The sequence below is a fragment of the Schistocerca americana genome, chromosome 10 (genome assembly GCF_021461395.2).
Source record: "Schistocerca americana isolate TAMUIC-IGC-003095 chromosome 10, iqSchAmer2.1, whole genome shotgun sequence".
Lineage (NCBI taxonomy): Eukaryota > Metazoa > Arthropoda > Insecta > Orthoptera > Acrididae > Schistocerca > Schistocerca americana.
The window spans coordinates 54,109,363-54,133,985 of NC_060128.1; the positions used below are offsets into that span (position 1 = coordinate 54,109,363).

The following is a 24,623-nucleotide window of genomic DNA, read 5'->3' on the forward strand; positions in this document are numbered from 1 at the left end:
CGTCATCCGCCGGCTCGGCGGGCGGGATTAGTGGTTCGCCGTACAGAATTTTTGCAAATGATGTGTCTGGGCCCTCTTTGAGTGCCACACGTATGCCTAGAAGTATCTGGGGAAGTTCCTCAGACTAGAGTCTACCACGGCACACGAGTGCAGCCTCGGCTGTCCCGTGCCGGCACTCGACCGGGCTGTCGCTCTGCAAGTGGCGGGGTGCGGTGTGGATCTCCGACACGCCACACAGAGCACACAGCTGGTCATACAGGTTACACTTGAAGTGGCAGCCCTGGTGTGTCATCAGGGAAAAGGGGCAGCCTAATCGGTAGACTCACACATTGACGAATGTGTGGGCAATAGAGTCGGCTGTGACGTCCTCCAGAGGAACCGCCTCAACCTACCGAGTGGCCCGATCTGTCACAGACAGTACGCATTTGAAACCCTCAGACAGAGGGAGAGAACTCACGAGATCGACGTGGACGTGCCCCGGCCTGCCGGTGAAGGACGGTGAAGGTGCCGAATCGTGCCCGCCGACCTCACTACGTCGGCACGGGGTGCACGCCCTTGCCCACGTGCAGCAGTCATTCTTGACTCCTGGCCAGATTTAACGTTCAGTTACCAGTGTGGTGGTTGCTCTTATGCCCGAGTCGGACGAGTTGTGTAAGGCACTGAAGACGTCACGTCACAGTTCGGTCGGATGACTCGTCAGACCCTGCCGCTGTCGTCACTGCGGGAAGGTGGCGCATTTTGAGAGTGAGGGAACTCGATCGGTCGGTACGTAGATGTCGGATCGATCTGTCGGCTGCCTGCCGGCGTGCCAGGTCTTCGAGGTCGGTAGGCACAGAGACGGTGCTGACCTGTGAGAGATAGTCCGTCACCACTGTCTGCCTCGTGAATGTATCACGCCTCTGTGGAATTGAGGTTGGGGTGGCGAAACCGACTGGGAGGGAGATCCTGAGACGAGTTGCAAATGGCGTCAATAAGAGGTTTACGGTCCGTGAATATAGTGGGTGAAGCCCTTCGATATCGTACAGAAGTGTTTGATCACCTTATGAACCAGTAAAAGTTCTCAATCAAACACCGACCACTTACACAGAGACATTGTCAGTTTTTTCGAGACAGATCGGAGTGGTTCTGTAGTGTCACCCACGCCCTGTTGCTGGCATCTGCCGTGAGGGTCGTAAGTGGATCTAGCTTGGAGCGGGTGAGGGTAACAGCCTCGGAAAGCGTGATTCTCAGACAGTTGGACGTGTCGATCGTGTCGTTTGATCCATCGGCCAGGAACACATCGGGCAAACAGCATCTCCCTCGGACAGTCAGTGGTATCTGTACGGAAGCTGTACGAGGGAGGTGTCGGCGATAAAAACTGACCCGGACTAGAAGGCATCTTAGTTCAGAATAATCTTCTGGGAGAGGCAAGCTAAGATTGGAGTTGATCCATCTGAAGGGGGGCGCATGCCAGCAAATGAAACAGTGTGTCCCAGGAAAGTGACAGTGGTGTTACTAAGCTGCGACTTTTCACAATTCATCTCGATGCCGTTCAATTCTGATACCGTGCAAACTTGACGAGGTGCTCCTGACGGTCGCTGATAGATGATGAGTACACGAGAATATCACACATACGCAAAAGGAAAGTCAAACACCACTGAGTCGATAAAACGTTGCTACGTTCGTGCAGTATTTTTAAGGCTGTAAGGCACGAATTGGTATTCAGAGAGCACAAATGGCGTATCGATAGCAGTCTGAGGTATGTTGGGTGGGTGCACGGGAACTCGGTGACACGCCATAGAGCAGTCGGGCACTGTAAACACTCGGACACCGTGCTGCAGTTGTGTGTAGTCCTGGATGCGGTGAGCATTTAGCTCAAATGGCTCTAATCACTATGGGACTTAACATCTGAGGTCATCAGTCCCCTAGACTTAGAAGAACTTAAACGTAACTGACGTAAGGACATCACACACATCTGTGCCCAGGGCAGGATTCGAACCTGCGACCGGAGCAGCCGTGTGGTTCCAGACTTAAGTGCCTAGAACCACTCGGCCACAGCGGCCAGCGAGAATTTAGCATTCAGTAATCACCGTATATACGGAATGTACCATCTTTCTTTAACACGAGGTGTATCGGTGAGGGCCAGTCGACGGTTGAGGCCACAGGATATCCGCGTCTTTGACAGTGTCCTCAGCACAGTGTAGCTCGATCGGGTTAAGGTGCCGAACCTTGTCGAACCGGAGTCCCCTCCGCAGTATTTATCTCGTGACAGGTGCCACTGCTGATAGCAACTAAGCAGTAGGTGAGACGGCAGGGGGGGGGGGGGGGGGGGGGGAGGCTCGATCGTGTGAGCTGCAGGTCGCCGGTAGCAGATGAAATATAACATTGGCGGGAGATGGAATGTTGGCGCGTGGCAGGTGGAGTAGGTTCACTGGCAGTGTGAGTGACGTGTCAGCTGAGATCGGGAGATCGCGGGTGAGATGCGGTGCGACGGTGGGCAGTGAGTGATAGCTGCGAGGACGATGTTGCAATCACTACGCACGTCACACGGAAGCAGATGCGGTTGCCGGGCCTCGTGTATTGGCGTCCGTGTTGTTGCCGTGGACAGAGAGAGCGGCACGTCCGCCAGGGTCGCAACTGTGGGGTCGAGATCGTGCTCGGGAAACAGTATCGGCAGAGAGGCGGCGGAAGTTTGCTGGTAAATTCTGCTCACGATATCGTCAGATATAGCACGGAAATCGGGGATATAGTCCACTAGGGCAAACCACATCTTAGGGTTGTCCTTTCGCACCTCAGGAAAGCTCGGAGTGGTAGTATTAAGAGTGGGTGAGGAAGCAGCCGATGTGCACTGAGACAGGGGAGCTGTACCGGCCTGCGGTGTCAAATCGTGACCGAGTGGTGGGACGGCCGTTATAGGAACGGTGCCCGAAGCAGCGGAAGCCCGGCCCGGCTCGTAGTCGGACGCGTGCCGGAGGCTGCTAATATTGAGAGTGGGCATGGTCAAAACGTGTGTGTCGGTGAAAGGGGCCATCGGAAGGCGGCACAACCGGAGCAGGTGCAGGCAGAGCAGGGGTGGTGTAGTGGAGGGCCGGGCTCTGGGCAGCAGCGACGAGCCGAGTAGGTCCGGAGGGGGCTGCGGCGCCACAGTCGGAGGCAGCAGGTGCGAACGGTGCGGGTGTGGACGAGAAAAGGATGCTGTGGTCTGTAGTGGCAGGACCGGGTGCGAGTGAGGTGCGTAAGGAGGGTTGCTGCGGCGCCGTCGGCCGATATGTTTGGAGCGGGCACGAGCAGAGTACGGGTGCCGTAGGGCGGTGCCGCAGGAGCTGGGGTGGAAGGTGCGAGAGCGTAAGTGACTGGTGCGGCAAAAGTGACCGGCATCACCGAAAATCTGTGCATGTGGGAAGCGAGACGTGCGGAGATGCGGTCCTCCGACATGGCGGAGGTGACCCGCGTCACCGCTGAAGCGGGCGGTAGAGCCGACACGGAGAGGTGAGCGTGCTGGCGTACCGGTGCGGCAAAGGTGACTGGCGTCACCGAGTAAGCGTACGAAAATGAAACTGTGTGACCGGAACCCGTCGCAGCAGAGGAGCCGGTCGTCGTCGTCGCAAATTGTGAGAACACTGCAGAATGGGACAGCACGCTTTGGACTCACCGGACGGGCCGTTTAGTTCCAACCTCGGCCACGGACCGGCAGTGTGATGTGGAACGGCGTGGCGACGAGGCCGGTGAGCGGGCTACTCGCCACGAGGTGGTAGGCGTGCAGGGCAGCAGACGTTGTTGGCCGTATTGTGCCGGGTGAGGCTGGCTCGGTGGCATCGGAAACCCGTGAAATGAAGTCATATATTTCTGCCTTATCCACGAGTGACGAGGCACTGTAGGCACGGAGGAGTCCAAATGCGAAGGAATAATATGACCCGTGTCGGTAGTGAATGGAACTGGAACACGAGAAAAAAAAGGCGATGCACACTCACAGTTTTTCAACATAACTAACAGTTGTTGGAGTCACCACTGTGGTTATTAATGCAGTTAAGATAATGCATGTTACTAATGACACACATTTTGAGGGAAATACATTTATGAAACACTCAATAACTAGACACATTACAGCAGAAAACATGAATGTTACATCATGTGAAAAACCCAGCATCAGACTTCTCAAAGAAAGTCTTTCACAGATAAAACACACATTTCCCTTATTGACAGTTGCCACATATTTTTGAAAAAATTTTGATATGAGCTAGAGATTGTGAGTTTAAGTTTTACATTTTTACATTAGAATTGCGTACAGTAAATATTATGTTGTTTGCATCACTACCACAAACTAGTCTGCCACTGTTTCTAAACCAACCACCAATTGAGCTGTAACTGTTTACAAAATTGAAATTTTCAAGTTTTTGTACTTTGGAAAAGCTATTACAGATATTTTTCTCCACATGAAATATATGCAAGTGCCGGGTTCCTAATGATTTTTAGCAACTAATACTGAAACTTCATTTGCGCTAGCCAGTTCGAGTAATGCTTACAATTAGACTTTTACAGCAGAAAACAGTTTGTCTGTAGAACAGGATCCTCTAATGAGCTTAGAGCATTACCTCAAAATATTATCTTCTACAACATTATCATTCAAAGTTTGCAACTTTACTACATCACCATGAACACTAATTTCAGCTTTGCTGTATTCTTCAATTAATACTCTTGGTGCTACAACTTTATTCACAGTTTCATAAATTTAACATATTCACTCAAATGTGAAACTTTTGTGTTGAGGTGTTTCAGAGCTTCTAAATTTTCTTCACTTTTAATCACAATTCATTATTCTATTGCTTTTAACCTGTCTTCATTTGTAACCTGAATACCTTTAAAAGCATTGCTAAATTGAACATGCATATTCTTTAAAACATGGTCCATTGACTGACCCAGTGCTGAAATCATTCTTTTTAATTCAGGATATTCCATGTGATTTGAGACTTTCTCGGCGTATTCCATTCGTGAAATCTTCTCGGGTGATCAGCCGAGTAAAGGCGTCGTCTTCTCGCAACGTTTCGAAGGGTTTCGTACCCCTCATCTTCAAGCGAAGTTCTACTGGTTCAAATGATTCATCTTCATATTCAATTGTTATGTCTAATTGCGCCTGTCTGATGCTTTCTTAGTCCCCCCACCTGTCCTGATTTGAACATTGCTTAAAAATAGTTACTTTTGTTAAATGTTCCTTTGCATGTACATAGTGTGAAAAAATGAAAACCAAAATAAAAGTCACTAAACTGACATGCCATTGACTCATTCACAATGTGTTTATTCTTCAGCATAATTATCATAAACCTCTTTTTTCTGTTAAATGAGTGTTAGTCCAACCATCATTCTTGCATTTTAGAAATAATTACTGCTGCTTTCCATACAAACCCACATAAAATTCCTTCTCCTCAATCTGCAAACACTTAGGTCCACAACAGTATCCAAATTTTTATTCTGTAAGATCCCAGACCTGAGCTTCCAAATTGAGCTGACTCTCTCCTCTACTGTTGTCCAGAAAGAACTGAAAAATAAAAGCTGAGAGAAAGCACACTTTTTTAGCTACGTGTGTGCAGCTAATAAATTGGCAAGAAGGAAGGTCGCACAGTACCTTCTTTTTATTGCTCCTTGTTGAATTTGTGGCTCTATGGAATTAGCATTTTTAGATCTAGGCAGTATGACTGACCTTCACTGTAAGATAAGGACAATGCTGCACGATGAAACTTTATCCTTCTCTCTGTTTATTGTTTCCATCTCTCATGTAGTAATTTATAGCAGTTCCACATTGCAGTACAAAACAAACCTCAGCCAGCCAGTGACCCCAAAAAGAAAGGGATAACTCCCACGTCATTCACCTCGTGACTTCACAGTGAAACTATTTGCTCCGTAACTAACCGACAACTGCTCGTTACACAAATTGACGAGAACAAATATAGGAGAAGCTTCAGTTCGGCTATCTTATAATACGTTGATATTTTACATCCGGAGATCTTCGTATGTGGTTAAATACTTCTTTTATAAAATTGTCAAATTATTTCATACGATGAGATTGATAATTTCAGATACAAATATAATTTTGAATTAAATTAGAAGTACAAAGAGTAATAGTTTTCTGAAAATAAGGCTTACAATAAGGTACAGAGCACGTCATTCAGAAGTGCAGTGTAATATTCCTTCGGGCACGCACGCACGTCCTAAGGAACACGGGCTGTGGTAAGCTGCAGCCATTATGATGTACGTGAAATGTATTTGCAGTTGCAAATACGGACAAATCTCAGCTGTATAATGGAATGGTGACAACGAAAATTTGTGCCGGACTGAGACGTGAACCCGGATTTTGCACTTATCGTGAGCGGTCACCTGTCCGTTTGCACGCTTCACGGCCAGACCCAAACTTCCACGTGTCGAAAACCGTGTGTATACAGCCTGCACCGGTGCCTTCATTATGTACAGGGGAGGCATTTCTAATCGAAATTCACGTGCCCAGTGTCGGTGGATAAATACGATATTGTAGTGCCTGTGTTGTCCAGAAGTAAAAAGCGTGCATGTCTGAAGGAATATTGCATCATACTTCTGAACAATACAGGCACTGAAATATCATATTTATCCATCAACACGAGGCAAGCAGCATTCAATTAAAAATGCCTCCCCTGTATGGAAAAATATGTAACGAATGTACGAGTGCAGGTTGTGGACATACGGTTGACAATATATTGAAGTTTGCATCTCGTCTGGAAGTACGGTCAGATAGCCTAACGGCAAACCGACTGCTCGCGATAAGTGGGAAATCTTGGTTCGAGTCCGTGTCTGGCACAAATTTTCATTGTCATCATTCCATCACACAGCCGACGGTTGTCCGTATTTGCAGCTGCGAATACATTTCGTGTTAAAATAAGGCTTACGTATGTTGTGTCTTTTTTCGAAAAATATGAGACTGTTATGTTATCAGAAGTACAATATAAAGTCACGATTTCATTGGATCGTGTCATGAACTGAATGAGTGTACACAGTCTACAATACACGACACTGACCAGCTCCGTAACACAGGGGGGGGGAGTGATCTGTGAGCTTGCTGCCACTGAGTCTTGTTCGCAGGGGACTGTGCCTGTTCTTTTCCTTCCCTCTTCTCTGCTTACAAATACCCACGCTTAATGTTAGTAGCCAAAATAATGACCTGACCATGGAATATGCACAAATAGGTTGCTGTTTTGCCAGGTGGTGTAAGTGGAACATGGTTTATGGTTGGCTTACTACAGGTATCTGTGGCATTGCTTTTAGCCTGCTGTAATTGTGAAAATGTTAGTCCCTTATGCTGATTAAATATTGAGTGTCTTGTGAAATGGCCCATGGGGGTCTGTAACACTGCATACGCATACCAATGGGGCACCTATGCTGTGAGATCTGTATCACTAAATAGCTAACACAGATTTGGAACTTGCAACTGAGATTGTACACTAACAACTTCAGGGAGAACAAAAATTGGATTTTCGGCCTTTCATATAATTATTGATCAAATTTAAAATTCTGCCATAATATACTCACTGAGATGTATGATCTTATGTTAAAGGTTTAACACAGTAAGACTGTTGTGTCTAGACAAGACAGCCTAGACACAATGAGAGGAAGCCGAAAGGCACGTGCTACGCTCACGCAGATGGGCGTGAGGTCTGAAACAGGATAAGTAATGAATGCTATAAAGAAAAGTACGTAGCTTCTGGAATACTTAACTTTAATCCATCCTTGTTGTATACATCGCTATTGACGATATAAGTGAGACTCCATAGATACATGCAATGTTACTAATGGCGCCTTGCTAGGTCGTAGCCATTGACTTAGCTAAAGGCTATTCTAACTATCTGCTCGGCAAAGGAGCGAGGCTTCGTCAGTGTATTCGCTAACAAACTCGTCCGTACAACTGGGCGAGTGCTCTCCCGTATCTCGAGACCTGCCTTGTGGTGGCGCTCGGTCTGCGATCACACAGTGGCGACACGCGGGTCCGACATGTACTAATGGACCGCGGCCGATTTAAAGCTACCACCTAGCAAGTGTGGTGTCTGGCGGTGACACCACAAAGACCAGTATTGTTTTGTTTTATTTTAGAGCACAAGAACAACTAGAGTCGTACGTGCCCATTTCAGAACTGTAGGACACGAAGATGAAAGGGAGTAAAAATGACTACACATTAAGCCCAATTCACAGAAGGAAAGACAGCTAATAAAACGAACTTAAGTTGGCTAAGGAGACGACCGTTTGCCTCTGTTTGATTTCTCGGAGCCTTTCTGGTCGGCAGAGGAAGACTCGGACGTTTGTCGGCCGGAGAGACGTAAGAGGGCTTCACGGGAGTATTCCTCCTGTCCTTTCCGGCCTGCCGGTCGTGTAGCAGGTGACTCTGCCCCGAGGCAGAAGTTCGGTGGCTCGTCGCACACCCGGAGCAGGAGACGGGGACACCGTGCGATTTCACAACCGCGGTGCCGAATTTGAGGTCGCATGTCCGCACACTTCGTGGAGCGACATGTAACAATGACGGTACTTTAAGTGCCGGACGGTAGAACACGTGGTTTCCGACTGGCCGACAATTGCGAGTGACCGGGTGAGGCACTTTTTCCTTCGCCCAGATCTTCCGGACGGCCCACTCGTCGAGATACGCAGACAGTCTCGGGAGGAGACGGCACAGTCGCCACTGCAGTCGGCAGGGCGGGGAGAAGGAAACAGAATGTCACCCTCTCGAGCATCCCTGTCGCAGGCTACACATTTGGCCAGGTGTCGACAGGACATTCGAGTGTGGTTATAACGGTGACAGTAGTAGCAGCGCATTGGGTTAAGAACGTAGCCTGCTTTGATCTTTGACAGAAACATTTTTCTATCAAAAGTGAGAAAAAGAGTGCACACGAGCACTAGTGATTACACGTAACGGCACCCTGTTCGGAGAGGTACGTTTGGATTTCTGTCTCGATCGGACCGTCGAGCTACTCAGTGTAAATAACACTGCGGGACACATACGGCATTCGGTGGGCCTCGACATGGGCGGGATAGTTGCGGAGGAGCGAAGCTGCGAGCTGTCTTCGTGCTCGAGAATCGGTAGTAGTCTCCAAAACTGAAGTACCGTCGTGTAAACGAGAACAGGATTTCACGTGCCTGGCAATTGCGTCGACACCTTTCCGAATAATAAATGTATTTACCGTAGCTAAAGGACAGACCGTCTTCAGCTGTAAAATGGTGAGGAACTGTGGTGCAGAGGGTCACCGAATCCTTAGCCTCGTTCCACTTACGTTCGGTAGACGTCTTCTACGAAGAGACGATCGGTTCGTGGCGAGAAAATCCCCCGCGGTTGTCGGCGCCTCTGACGGCACACTCCTTCCGACCGTCAGCCTCCCTCGGAGGGGAGCGCTCCTGGCTCAGGTGGTCGTTCGCACCTCCCGAACGCCTGACGGAGGGACCGATTGGCAGTTTGGGAAGGTAGCAGCACGGGCAATCGCCCCTCCTTGGCCGGGTCCGTACCGGCGGAGGGGGGTACGTGCGAACCTCACCTGTCGGTGTGGGGCTACGAGTTGTGCGTTACCGCGTCACCCGTTACGTGTCGGACGCACGGGTCGACCTTCGGGAGTGCACAGTGAGGAATAAGAAAAGGAGGAACCTCAAACACTGGAGCGGAGGAAGGACGGGAGAACGGGAATGGAGAAAGCGAAAAGGAACAAAAAATGTTGGACTTTCTGATATCGGCTACTGAAAATTCGGAACACACTTCAACGAGAGGACAGACACGTGGAACGAAAGGGAAAAGGTGCTGCAAAAGCTGGGCCCCCGTGGTGGCAAGCACCCTGGGGGGGGGGGGGGTGAGACCGGTACGAGACTTAGAAACTATGTATATGTGTTGAGGTAGAATAACTCATCCCAGACTGTACTCGTCCTATGTTTGATAATGAGAGCACGTAATAACTTCTACTTCTAATTCTGCATCTACATCTAATCTCTAGTCGTACTCTGCAAACCACCGTGAAGTGCGCGGCAGAGGGTATGTCACGTTGTGCCAATTATTAGGGTTTCTTCTGTTGCAGTTATGTATGGAGCGTCGGAAAAATGATTGATTGAATGCCTTTGTGTGTGCTATAATTATTCTAATTTTAATTCGTGATCTCCGTGTGACAGATATGTAGACGTTTGTAGTATATTTGTAGAGTAATCATTTAAAGTCAGCTGTTGAAACTTTGTTAGTAGACTTTCTCATGATAGTTTACATCTATCTTCAAGAGTCTGACAATTCAATTTCTTCTGCATCTCCTTAACACTTTTCCGTGTGCAAAATTAAATCTGTGACCATTTGTGCTGCCCTTCTCTGTATACATTCAGTATCCCGTATTAGTGCTATTTGGTACTAAATCTATGAGATCATTCCGTTTAACATCCCTACAATGATATGTCCAGATATTTAAATGAGTTGGTCGATTCCATCTTTGACTGATTGATATTGTAGTCATAGGATACTACATTTTTTGAGGTGTGCACAATTTTATATTTCTGAACATTTAAAGCAAGCTGGCAATCTTTGCATCACATTGAAAGCTTATCAAGATCTGACTGAATATTTATGCAGCTACTTGCAGGTAATACTTCATTATAGATAATTGCATTATCTACAGAAAATATGAGGTTACTATTAAAATTGCCCACAAGGTTATTAGTACACGACATGAAGAGGAAGTTTCCCAACACACTTCCTTGGCACACACCTGAAGTTACTTCTACATCTGACAATGATTCTCCATCCGAGATAACTCGCTGTTCCCTCCACACCAAAAAGTCCTCAATCCAGGTACAAATTTCACTCGATTCCCCCAACGATTGAACTTTTGACAATAAGGATAAGTCTGGTACTGAATCGAATGCTTTTCAGAAATCGAGAACTTCTGACAAAGTTCAAACATAAATTCAAACTTTTCCAAAACTTTTTCTTCCTTCCATCCTTAATGTCTGACATTTAACACATTAACACATTTTGTAAAATAATCAGACATCTGGAGCTGTTTTACATATTTAAGTTTGTTTCTTTAACGGATTCATTTTGGCTAGTTATATTGGTTTGATACTAAAGCTAAAAACCATTACGTAAACTGTCATTGAGCCAAAATAAACTTTTCATACACTAAGCATTTGCAAGGGCAACAGTCTGGATGATTGACTGATCTGGCCTTGCAACAATAACCAAAACGGCCTTGCTGTGCTGGTACTGAGAACGGCTGAAAGCAAGGGGAAACTACAGCCGTAATTTTTCCCGAGGGCATGCAACTTTACTGTATGATTAAATGATGATGGCATCCTCTTGGGTAAAATATTCCGGAGATAAAATAGTCCCCCATTCAGATCTCCGGGCGGGGACTACTCAAGAGGATGTTGTTATCAGGAGAAAGAAAACTCGCGTTCTACGGATCGGAGCGTGGAATGTCAGATCCCTTAATCGGGCAGGTATGTTAGAAAATTTAAAAAGGGAAATGGATAGGTTGAAGTTAGATATAGTGGGAATTAGTGAAGTTCGGTGGCAGGAGGAACAAGACTTCTGGTCAGGTGACTACAGGGTTATAAACACAAAATCAAATAGGGGTAATGCAGGAGTAGGTTTAATAATGAATAGGAAAATAGGAATGCGGGTAAGCTACTACAAACAGCATAGTGAACGCATTATTGTGGCTAAGATAGATACGAAGCCCACACCTACTACAGTAGTACAAGTTTATGTGCCAACTGGCTCTGCAGATGACGAAGAAATTGAAGAAATGTATGATGAAATAAAAGAAATTATTCAGATTGTGAAGGGAGACGAAAATTTAATAGTCATGGGTGACTGGAATTCGAGTGTAGGAAAAGGGAGAGAAGGAAACATAGTAGGTGAATATGGATTGGGGCTAAGAAATAAAAGAGGAAGCCGACTTGTAGAATTTTGCACAGAGCACAACATAATCATAACTAACACTTGGTTTAAGAATCATGAAAGAAGGTTGTATACATGGAAGAACCCTGGAGATACTAAAAGGTATCAGATAGATTATATAAAGGTAAGACAGAGATTTAGGAACCAGGTTTTAAATTGTAAGATATTTCCAGGGGCAGATGTGGACTCTGACCACAATCTGTTGGTTATGACCTGTAGATTAAAACTGAAGAAACTGCAAAAAGGTGGGAATTTAAGGAGATGGGACCTGGATAAACTGAAAGAACCAGAGGTTGTACAGAGTTTCAGGGAGAGCATAAGGGAACAATTGACAGGAATGGGGGAAAGAAATAAAGTAGAAGAAGAATGGGTAGCTTTGAGGGATGAAGTAGCGAAGGCAGCAGAGGATCGAGTAGGTAAAAAGACGAGGGCTAGTAGAAATCCTTGGGTAACAGAAGAAATATTGAATTTAATTGATGAAGGGAGAAAATATAAAAATGCAGTAAATGAAGCAGGCAAAAAGGAATACAAACGTCTAAAAAATGAGATCGACAGGAAGTGCAAAATGGCTAAGCAGGGATGGCTAGAGGACAAATGTAAGGATGTAGAGGCCTATCTCACTAGGGGTAAGATACATAATGCCTACAGGAAAATTAAAGAGACCTTTGGAGATAAGAGAACCACTTGTATGAATATCAAGAGCTCAGATGGAAACCCAGTTCTAAGCAAAGAAGGGAAAGCAGAAAGGTGGAAGGAGTATATAGAAGGTCTATACAAGGGCGATGTACTTGAGGACAATATTATGGAAATGGAAGAGGATGTAGATGAAGATGAAATGGGAGATATGATACTGCGTGAAGAATTTGACAGAGCACTGAAAGACCTGAGTTGAAACAAGGCCCTCAGAGTAGACAACATTCCATTGGAACTACTGATGGCCTTGGGAGAGCCAGTCCTGACAAAACTCTACCATCTGGTGAGCAAGAGGTATGAAACAGGTGAAATACCCTCAGACTTCAAGAAGAATATAATAATTCCAATCCCAAAGAAAGCAGGTGTTGACAGATGTGAAAATTACCGAACTATCAGTTTAATAAGTCACAGCTGCAAAATACTAACACGAATTCTTTACAGACGAATGGAAAAACTAGTAGAAGCCAACCTCGGGGAAGATCAGTTTGGATTCCGTAGAAACACTGGAACACGTGAGACAATACTGACCTTACGACTTATCTTAGAAGAAAGATTAAGGAAAGGCAAACCTACGTTTCTAGCATTTGTAGACTTAGAGAAAGCTTTTGACAATGTTGACTGGAATACTCTCTTTCAAATTCTAAAGGTGGCAAGGGTAAAATACAGGGAGCGAAAGGCTATTTACAATTTGTACAGAAACCAGATGTCAGTTATGAGTGTCGAGGGACATGAAAGGGAAGCAGTGGTTGGGAAGGGAGTAAGACAGGGTTGTAGCCTCTCCCCGATGTTGTTCAATCTGTATATTGAGCAAGCAGTAAAGGAAACAAAAGAAAAATTCGGAGTAGGTATTAAAATTCATGGAGAAGAAATAAAAACTTTGAGGTTCGCCGATGACATTGTAATTCTGTCAGAGACAGCAAAGGACTTGGAAGAGCAGTTGAATGGAATGGACAGTGTCTGGAAAGGAGGATATAAGATGAACATCAACAAAAGCAAAACGAGGATAATGGAATGTAGTCAAATTAAATCGGATGAAGCTGAGGGAATTAGATTAGGAAATGAGACACTTAAATTAGTAAAGGAGTTTTGCTATTTAGGGAGCAAAATAACTGATGATGGTCGAAGTAGAGAGGATATAAAATGTAGACTGGCAATGGCAAGGAAAGCGTTTCTGAAGAAGAGAAATTTGTTAACATCCAGTATTGATTTAAGTGTCAGGATGTCATTTCTGAAAGTATTCGTATGGAGTGTAACCATGTATGGAAGTGAAACATGGATGATAAATAGTTTGGACAAGAAGAGAATAGAAGCTTTCGAAATGTGGTGCTACAGAAGAATACTGAAGATTAGATGGGTAGATCACACAACTAATGAGGAAGTATTGAATAGGATTGGGGAGAAGAGAGGTTTGTGGCACAACTTGACCAGAAGAAGGGATCGGTTGGTAGGACATGTTCTGAGGCATCAAGGGATCACCAATTTAGTATTGGAGGGCAGCGTGGAGGGTAAAAATCGTAGAGGGAGACCAAGAGATGAATACACTAAGCAGATTCAGAAGGATGTAGGTTGCAGTAGGTACTGGGAGATGAAAAAGCTTGCACAGGATAGAGTAGCATGGAGAGCTGCATCAAACCAGTCTCAGGACTGAAGACCACAACAACCGCAACAAGCATTTCTTCCAGTTATTGCTGTCAGTGCGGATGCATATAGATTCTGCTCCTTCTTTGAACTTTTTCCCAATAGAAATTTTGTTCTGATTTGTTTACGATTAGTGAGAGGGTACACAGTCAGTTAAGAACAAGAAAACGAGGCAAATTCAGTTGTCGTGCAATGTAGGTCATGAAAACAGAGAATTTGGTCGGACTAGAAAAGAACCGGGGCGGTCGGAAGCAGCTGCGACACAGACAGTACGAACCGACTCCTCGAGGATTTGCCAGATGAGATTGTAACCTGTTCACAGTGAATACCAGCCGTCTCTTGGCTGACAACCAGTTGGCCCAGTCAGTGTGGACGATGTGGGAGCTGTTCAGTCCACAGCTCGTGGTCTAGCGGCTAGCGTCGCTGCCTCTGGATTGCGGGGTCCCGGGTTTGATTCCCGGTTGGGTTGGAGATTTTCTCTGCCCGGGGACTGGGTGTTTGTGCTTTCCTCGTCATTTCACTACTGTCGTCATCATTCGTGGCAGTGACTACATTGGATTTGTGAAAAAATTGAAACTTTGTGCGGATGCTATTGACCGTGCAATTGAGCTCCCGATAAACCGCACGTCGTCATCATCGTCCTCGTCCTTCTGTTCACCACTAATACTGACTTCCTTTGCTCCATCTGTCTTGCTGCTGTGCATCTTCTGTCACTGGAATTTGATTATGTGCCTCAGAAAAGACAGAAAGCATCTGTTTAAATGACCGGTAACGAAGTTTCTTTCTTCTTGAGGTTTGTCATTGCTTTATTTGTAGGTGTTTGTACAGAAGGGGAATCGTTCGGTTGCAGGTACTGAAGACCTTGGTGGAGAAGTGCACCAGAATACACACACTGTCGGCACCCTACAAACTGCTGAAGTCTGAAAGGTGCTCGGAGGCCCTGTCGCAGCTGCACAACCTCCGTGTGCTGAATCTGGAACCGGAATACAAGGAATTCGATCGTAGCTCTACCCAGGAACCTTGTTTGGTGCGACCTCTGGTCAACGGATGCCCGCAACTAGCCGAGGTCGACTTTGGGTTTACGTATATCAATATGGAAGACCTGAGGTACTTTCTGAGAGCCAAGAGGAACACCCTCAGGTCGATACGCATAAAGTGGGCGATGGGTGGGACGAGGTGAGTGTTATTACCTGTCCTCCTAAGATTGTCTAACTTCTACTCGAAATTACTTTCGGTTGACGAGTGTGCTTCCCGTGTATTCGATATCTTCACCCTACACGGTATAACCTGCGCCTTTCTCGTTACGGTAAGTGGACTTTTGGCATATTTCTTCTCGCGTACATATAAAGGGCTATTAAATACAGATTGTTATGTAGATAGCTAAATATTGCTACGATTCCTTTAAAAAAGCTTCAGGTCAGCTTTCGTCAGTTTGGTACGGAATTACTTCCATTCGTAAGTGACCGTGCCACTGTTTATGCCTCCGTATTTAACAGTTGTACCCAGTTCAGTTCTGTGCAATACAACAATACCTGGCAAGCCAGCCTCACCCGCGCATTTTGGGTTCCGAGTTTGTTGTGAAAATTATTCTGCACATTTCGTAGTGAAATTAACAGGCAGAATGTGTCATTTCCAAATTAGCACTTATGATTTAAGAAATGCTGATAATGATTCATTGCATAGAGACAGCCTGTGGATGAGGAAGTTTTTGAAACATGTATCCCTCAGGGCACCATTCTGGATCCATTACTTCTTCTGTTTATGTCTATAATATTTTACCATAAATTCTTTCTCTTCAACTTGTTGGTGTACATTATTATCGCCCAAAGTAGAAAGCAGCAACATTATGAGGCACTTAGCAACTTGTGTACGAAGGAACTGTTCACGTTATTACGGGAGCTTGTACTGGAGCAGATACCTTAGTTATTTACTGGTACTACGTAGCTTCGTTGTGAAACGTTTGCCGGAAATATCTGTGTACATACTACGGTAAATTCCACAAAGCAAATATATCACAAGTTGGTCCCGCCAGTTGTGTCTTTAAATTCAGTATACTCCAGTTCCTTGACATAGTTTTTATTTTATTTCCACTGATAAATTAATGACTGTTGACAATTAACTGTTATCAGGAATCATTGTGACCTGGACTATCATTGTTTCATTAGTAAGCATCATACAGAGAGACACAGAAACTATAAAAAAAAATTATTCATTCCAACACGTGCAGATAGAATGTAAATATTGTGAAAATAATGTTCATAAAAATACTCGGTGAGCACATGTATTTGCAATGCTGGTAGATGATGCTGACTTTCAAACAGTGCGGTAATATCTAAGTGAAATAAATGTAACAACTGGGAAAAAAAATTATAAAAAATAACTCACGATCTTTGTTATCATCCAGGACAGAACAACAGATTTCGAGCAGTAACAAAAGCTTCACTCTGAAACACATAATTCGAGCTCACTACAATCACTGGTGTACGAACCTACTGAGTGGTGAACTGATAAACTGATCAGGCCCTGACTGAATTACAGCAGTCGGTCGGGAAGTTACCGTAGCTGTACCATAGGAGCGGCTGCCGACACCTCCAATTTAGTCTCGCAAGTATTCCAGTACTACACTCCATTCACTGAAATGACAGACAGCCTGCGGACACGACGAGGCACGTGACCGCAGCACTGCCACCGAGAGGTGAGCAATACGGGGCACACTTCACTCAGTTTGGCCACGTCTGTTGCGATTGTAAGTCATTAGTGTGTGATCTTAGAATCTGATTGTAAAGTTCGTCTCGTTTGAAAGCCCAGTTTTTGATTATTCGTGTGTCAGTGTCAGTGATTGTAATCACATTCGTCATTCATTATTTTTGTGGTCACCTAGTAGCTATCCCCTTTATTTCTATTTGTATAACATAGGAGTAAACTTGTCATGTTGTCCTCTGCGGAGACGGTGAGCGAGGCCGACTTGTCAGATTTGACTCTAACTGAGAAGTGATCAAAGAAGAAGTCATTAACTTCTGTGGAGAAGCACATGGCTCTTAATCTGTGTAAAATGGAGCTGTTGTATCCAGAGCAGTCAGTGACCAATATTGTTTTGAAAAAACTTGGTTGTCACACTCTTCAAAGTCTCCCAAGAAAGAAAAATCATGACAAACTTTCAGGAAGTATTGGTGACTTCGATAGAACTGCGATACGAAGGAAATTTTTTGTAACAGGTCACTAACAACTGACAAAGTGCTTGTGGCCACGATTAAAAATCCACATTTGAGCATCTTCCATATATCATTTTATTATCATACAGTTTTAAAAGAAATGAATTTTAAATACTTTCGGTGTGGATGCAGTAGCGTGCTAATAGACAGAGATGATTTCAGGGAGGCAGTGTCACCTACAAATGATAAATTGTTGAGAGATGAAGGAAGACCCGTCTATTGTTTGGACGAGACATGGCCAAATACACGACATACCTGAAGTAACGTCTGGGTGCATAAGTCCATAAAATCCTCTAAACAAGCATTTCTATCTGCATTATCCACTGGAAACAGGTAAAGGTAAATGTCTGATTATCACACATATTGGGAGCAAAGCAGGTTTTGTCAGAGGCAGTGTGTGAACTTTCAAATCCAAGATGCGCCCAAGAAAAGTGGAGGCTACTGTGAGGAGATGTGCAACAGTACATTCGAGAAGTGGTTTGAAGACTTTTTCTTCGGCTTCAGCAAAAAGAAGTTACTGTTCTCGATAACGTGTCGTGCTATTCTTGTTGAAAAGAAGTAGTACCTAATCTGAATGCCAATAAGCGAGATATACCGGAATAACTAAAATCTAAAAATATTGTTATTGGAAAATGGAGTATTGAAGAAAGAATTACTGGAAATTGTTAAAAAAGAACAGAGTAGTGCACAAAGAATATGCAGTGGATGAAATGGCTGATGGAGCAGGGAAAACTTTTCTTCTGATTCCTCCATACCTGGTGAATTAAACATAATCGAGGTAGTTTGGGCCAAAATCGAAGACTGTGTTGCAGAAAAAGACAGAACACACAAAATGTCAGAAGTTAAAGAACTATTAAAACAAGCAGTGACTGCAGAAGAGTGAAACAAATGTGTTTTCCATGTGATGGAAAAAGTTTGACCTCAAATGTGGAAATTAGACTGCATTATAAAAGAGAGAAAAGAGTGTTTTGTTATAAACTTGAATCAAAGCAGTTCAACTTCAACAGAATAAGTTTTATTCTTCCTTTAACATTATTGTAACCAAAATCACTTGTGTTTGAATCTGCTATGCCACCTGTCGGGTTTTTATGACTTCTTGCATTATACTATAAGCCAATATTGAAATATAAGGTTTTTCACAAGCGACGTATGCTTCACTGCGATGTCAGTGTGACCGCCACGTGGAGAGTGTGCACGAAGGATTTTCGACACTCTGTTTTTGCTGGAACAGGTCGTGCGTAGTCACGTGAAACTGTGTCTGTTTCATTCCAGCTCTCAGTGAATAGACTAATGTGGAGATTTTCCACACTCAGGTTATCCTCTGGACTCAAATTTTCCTGATTTCAGCACATAAATGGTAATTCCTATAAACATGTAACAGTACCACTGTGGCTTTAGCTAAACTTCTGCACAGACTGTTCAGAATTTTTAACTTTTCTCTGTCTAGGATCACTGGAATTGTGTTTGTATCTTTTGTAGTTTGTCAAACGTTAGTTCTAGATATCTGCTGCCCCCTTTTGCGTAAGCCCTGTACTTGACTGTCTTTGCACGTGAGATGACAACTCACGGGCAATAGTAGAAGAGATGCTCCACACTGACTCTAAATACACGTGGGTGTCCGATCGACTGACGGGCACTCATCAATGGGCAATACCGGCAGCGTACCATTTACTTCTGAAGATGTCTCCCAAAATGGGAGACAAAGATCCAGAGAAAAGTTTTATATATTGACCTCAGCTTCTCAGCTCAGAAGTTTAAACTGGACTAAACACCAGCTTCGAGAACCTACGTGTTGTTTACGAAGATGTCTCATACAAAGATTTTCATTTCTGCAGTATATTCTCATGAACAATTGTGCCTATATATGTCAATAATCATTTAAAGGCAGAATGTTGTAAAAGAACTTTTTGTTTTACTTATTTTACTGAATTACATGAGCAAGCAACAGCTGGCAGCACTGACTTATTGGTCATCATATACACACAATAAATAAATATGAAATGCCCAGTTTCTGAAGACAAAAAACAAAAAAGAGAAAAAACTGTATGTTGAAGCCTTAGCAGTATTAAAAGCTGACTTCGGAAACACTATTTCATCACCAACTGAATGTGTTAATATGTTGGGCCTTAACTCTCACCATTATGTCTAACATTTATGTCTAACATTTATCAAAAAACAAAGATGATGTGACTTACCAAACGAAAGCGCTGGCAGGTCAAAAGACACACAAACAAACACAAACATACACACAAAATTCAAGCTTTCGCAACAAACTGTTGCCTCATCAGGAAAGAGGGAAGGAGAGGGAAAGACGAAAGGATGTGGGTTTTAAGGGAGAGGGTAAGGAGTGATTCCAATCCCGGGAGCGGAAAGACTTACCTTAGGGAGAAAAAAGGACGGGTATACACTTGCACACACACACACACATATCCATCCACACATATACAGACACAAGCAGACAAATATTAGTATAATTCATCCCTGATGGGTATACTTTCTGTGACACTAATAGTAATGATCTCAGCAGCAAATGATGCGATAGTGACAGTTGAACACGTTGTTGTTGCAAATACAGTATAAGAACTATTAATTTAGAGTTATAATATAAAGTACTCTGTTTCTTTGGTCTTTTGAAACGTGACGGGAGACGAATAATTCTGAAAGACCCCATTTCTGTTGTTACACAGCTGTGTCCCACCGTTGCTGGAGGCCTGCACCGAGTTGGAACGTCTGGAACTCTGCGAGGATGACGACTTTGAGATGGTCCACAGTATACCGAGAGAGGCGTTCACTGCCCTGGGAAAGCTGAAGAACTTGCAGGAACTCAGGATATCGATCCCTATTCGACTACCGCCTGGAGTTGCTCCTCTGGCATTTAAGTAAGTTAAGTGGTGAACGTAAACATTTCTTGTGAGTGCTTAATGCATTGGGGATGGAGTCTATTAAAATGGGATAGGAGAGAAAAAGAGAAGGAGAAAGGAATATGCAGGTACTCTGGAGGGATAGAAAGTGCGTAGAGGCCGGGGCGAGGGCACCGTAGAGGTTACGGGACGGTGGAGGCTGGGGACTGGCAGAAGTCGGGCTAGGGGAGTTACGGGAATGGTAGATACGTTCCTAATTGAGTTCTTACCTATGCAGTTCACGTAAAAATCCAGACGGCACGGGCCGCGAAGCGGTCGTCAAAGTCGAGCACACTGTACCGGGTGTGACTCTCGGCAGCCGTGTGGCCGCCGTCTCTCGGCCACAGTCGGACAGTGGCCATTTGCGTGGACAGACAACTTGTCAGTTTCGTGCCTACGCGGGATGCTACCTCTACATTCGCACTCCGCAACCCACCGTACCCTGTACCACTACTACTCATTTCCTGTCCTGCTCCACTCGCAGATGGTCTGAGGGAAAAATGTACGACCTACTGCAGATCCCAAACGCTCGAGCAGTACTCGAGACTAGGTCGCACTACTGCCCTATATGCAGTCTCCTTTACAGATGAATCGTACTTTCCTAAAATTCTCCGAATAGATGAAAGTCGACCGTTCACCTTACCTACCACAATTCTTAACCGATCGTTCCGTTTCGTACCACTTTGCAGTGTTACACACAGATATTTAAATGATGTGACTGTGTCACACAGGACACTACTAATGCTACATCCGAACATTACGGATTAGTTTTTGCTACTCATCCACATAAACTTACATTTTCCTACATTTAGGGCTAGCTGCCATTCATCACACCAACGAGAAATTCCGTCCGAGTCATTTCGTCTTCTCCTGCAGTCACTCAGTGACGACGCATTGCCGTACACCTCAACGTCACTGGCAAATGACGGCAGGTTGCTGCCCACCCCGTCTTAGATATTATAGATATAGATTATTATATATTATATATATAGATAATAACAGAAGTCCCGTCGCGTTTCCCTGGGGCACTCCTGACAATCCCCTCGTCTCTGACGAACACTCACCATTTCTATAATTTAAAGTGTCTTTGAGCCACTCACGTATCGGGGAACTTGTACTTTCATTAAGAGCCTGCAGTGGAATGCTTTCTGAAAATCTAGAAGTATGGGATCTGCCCAGTGCCGGTGCCCCTCATCTATAGTTTGCAGTATATCACGTGAGAAAAGGACGAGCCGAGATTCACACGTGCGATGCTTTTTAAAACTGACTTGATTTCTGGACATGAGATTTTCAGTCCCTAGGAAATTTATTATATTAGAGCTCAGAACATGATCAAGAATTCTGTAGCAAACCAGTGTTAAGGATATTGGTGTCTAATTTTGTGAGTCAATTCTTTTACCCTTCTCGTATACGGGAGTCACCTGCATTGTTTTACAGTTGAGTAGGCCTTTGCGCTGGGTGATTTGCAATAAATGCCGAGCCGTAGAGTACTCTTTGTAATACTGAATTACAATTTCATACAAACCTGGTGACTTATTTGTTTGCAACTCTTTCAGTTGTTTCTTTACACAAGAGACGCTTATTACTACGTCATCCGTATCGGGCTCAGTGCAGTGTTCAAACGACGGTACGTTCGTACGATTCTCTCGTGTTAACGATTTCGTACACGTGGAATTTAAAGCTTCCGTTTTCATTTGCTGTCTTCGACTGCCACACCAGACTGGACATCGAGTGACCGGACGAAAGCCTCAGATACACTTAGCGAGTTTATGTACGACCAGAAATGCCACACAGTGGTTGCAGGTAAGTACACAGCCGACGTGGCTGCTACCACAGGTGGCCCAGATTTTGATGGGGTGGGAAACATCTGTCACAGAACTGGAGTAGTCGTCAGTGATAGGAAGTACGGAACAGGCCTCGCACGTAGGTGTATTACTGGGATGTCGGCACGAGGGTAGGGTTCAGGATCGAGGGTGGAGTAGGAACAGACAGAGATATCGCGTACGTCAGATGAGCGGTGGGATACTACTGTAGGGGGGTCGGGGGAGGTGGTGAGGAGGACATTCCTCATTTCAGGACACGAGAGGCAGTCCTAACCCTAGTGGTGATTCACTTGTTCCAATCCTGGATGGCACTAGTCGCAAAGTGATCTGCTCCTTTGTGGCCAGTCGGTGGGTACGAGGGGATTGCTAGGTGACTGGGGAGAGAGAGTGCAAGGGATCTGTTTCTGGACTGGGTGGTCAGGTCAATTTTGGTCTGTGAATGCTTCGGTGAGACTCTGAGCTCGTTTAAAGAGAGTCTGCTCGGCACTGCAGGTGGTAAAGCCACAGAACGCTAGGCTATATGTAAGGGATTTCTTAGTATAGAATTGGTGGCATCTTTCATAATAGAGCTTCTTCGTCGGGTGGTAGGTTTGAAGTGGACGGAGGTACTTACGGAACCGTACGTGAGACATTTGTCGTCACTGAGGAAGGTAGCTGAGATGGAACTACACCTACTGAAATTAACAATATAATGGAAAGGATAGATTGTTACTCTCTATAAAGATGCAGACAGGCACAGTGAAAAGACTGTTAAGGTTTAGCTGTAGGCCAAAATCTTCTTCAGAAAAGGAAAGGAAACACACACACACACACACACACACACACACACATTCACATTCACATTCACATGCATTCCCAACCAAGCTGCTAGAGCTGGCAGTTTTGTGTGTGTGTGTGTGTGTGTGTGTGTGTGTGTGTGTGTGTGTGAGTGAGTGTGTGAGGTGTGCTTGCTTGTGTGAATGAATTTTGTGTGTGTGTTTTCTTTTCTTTTTTGAAGAAGGCTTTGGCCAAAAGCTAAATTGTAACAGTCCTGTCTGCAACTGAAAGTATCATCTTTATGGTGAGTAGCAATCTATCCTTTTCCATATATTGTTGATATTCCAAACTGGTGTTTCCATTGTTAGATTCTGAAATCAGATATTAGATTGTAGGGTGCACCCAGGAGCACATACAGACTAAGAACCCAGTTAAGTAACAATGAAGAGCAAGCTGAAGTTTGATCATACAGCGGAATCAATGCCTAAAGAAGTGGGACACCGACATCCTGATGAATGATGTACCTTTAAATCTTTCCGAGGCTCTAGTTACTGTGATCATGAATACCACAGTATTCTGTCAGTGACAGAAGTTGGACAGGTATAAGGAAGATAACTTTGGGGAAACCTTGTGTAACATAAGAAATACTTAAATTAATTGACAAAAGGAGGTGATACAAAAATACCTAGGCGAATATAGGAATATAACAATAAAAATCATTAAGAACAAAATAAATAAGAAGGGCATGGAAGCCAAGGAATTATGGCTGCAGGAAAAATGTGGAGAAATCAAAAAAGAAATGGATGTTGGAAGGACTGATTCTGCAGATAGAAAAGTCAAAACAATCTTTGATGAAATTAAAATCAAGGCTGTCAATATTAAGAGGGCAACAATAGGAATTCCACTGTTATACACTGCTGGCCACCGTAAATGCAACACCCTGAAGGAAGCATCCGAATCAAGTGAAATTTACACCACGGGTTTGCAGCGATGAGATATGCAACTGATTAGAATTTCAACGCAGACGCACATCACGCGCGCCTGTGGCGCCACCTCATAGCGCCATTTAAAGCTTGGCGATTTCGACGAGTGTACGTTCGGCACGTGTGTTTACCTTGTGGTTGTTTCACGAGACGATCAGTTGTGCCTCGTAGACAACAGCGAACATCTTTTGATTGAGTATCCGAGTTCGACAGAGGAAGGATAGTGGCTTACCGAGATTGTGGATTATCAACAGAGAAATCGCTAGTTGTGTTGGACGAAACCAATCACCTGTAATGCGGATATGTGACCGTTGGATGCAGGAGGGTACGACGGACTGACGTGGTCGATCGCATTCACCTCGGTGCACCACTGCACATGCTGATAGGCAAATTGTGCGCACGGCAGTGACGGATCGCTCAGTGACATCCCGAACCGTACCACAGCACATTGCATCTGTAACGCATCATCCAGTGTCTGCGCATACCATTCGACGCCGTTTACAGCAGAGTGGTCTGTCCGCAAGACGTCCATTGCTTCGTCTACCATTGACGCAGAACCACAGACGTCTCCGTCGCCAATGGTGTGATGACAGACGGATGTGGACGGCAGAATGGAATGACGTTGTCTTTACTGACGAGGCACGCTTCCGTCTGCAGCACCACGACGGTCGGATTCGAGTGTGGAGACACCGTGGAGAGAGGATGCT

The 24,623-nt window shown here is 44.7% G+C and overlaps 1 protein-coding gene across 1 annotated transcript in view; it reads left to right on the top strand.

The window, feature by feature from the left end:
- The window catches only part of LOC124552405, a 146,738-nt gene that overhangs the window by 62,486 nt on the left and 59,629 nt on the right, over window positions 1-24,623 (top strand). Inside the window, exons 4-5 of the mRNA XM_047126669.1 lie at window positions 15,093-15,418; window positions 20,142-20,333. Coding sequence (XP_046982625.1) covers window positions 15,093-15,418; window positions 20,142-20,333 — 518 coding nt within the window. The remainder of the gene's footprint in view (window positions 1-15,092; window positions 15,419-20,141; window positions 20,334-24,623) is intronic.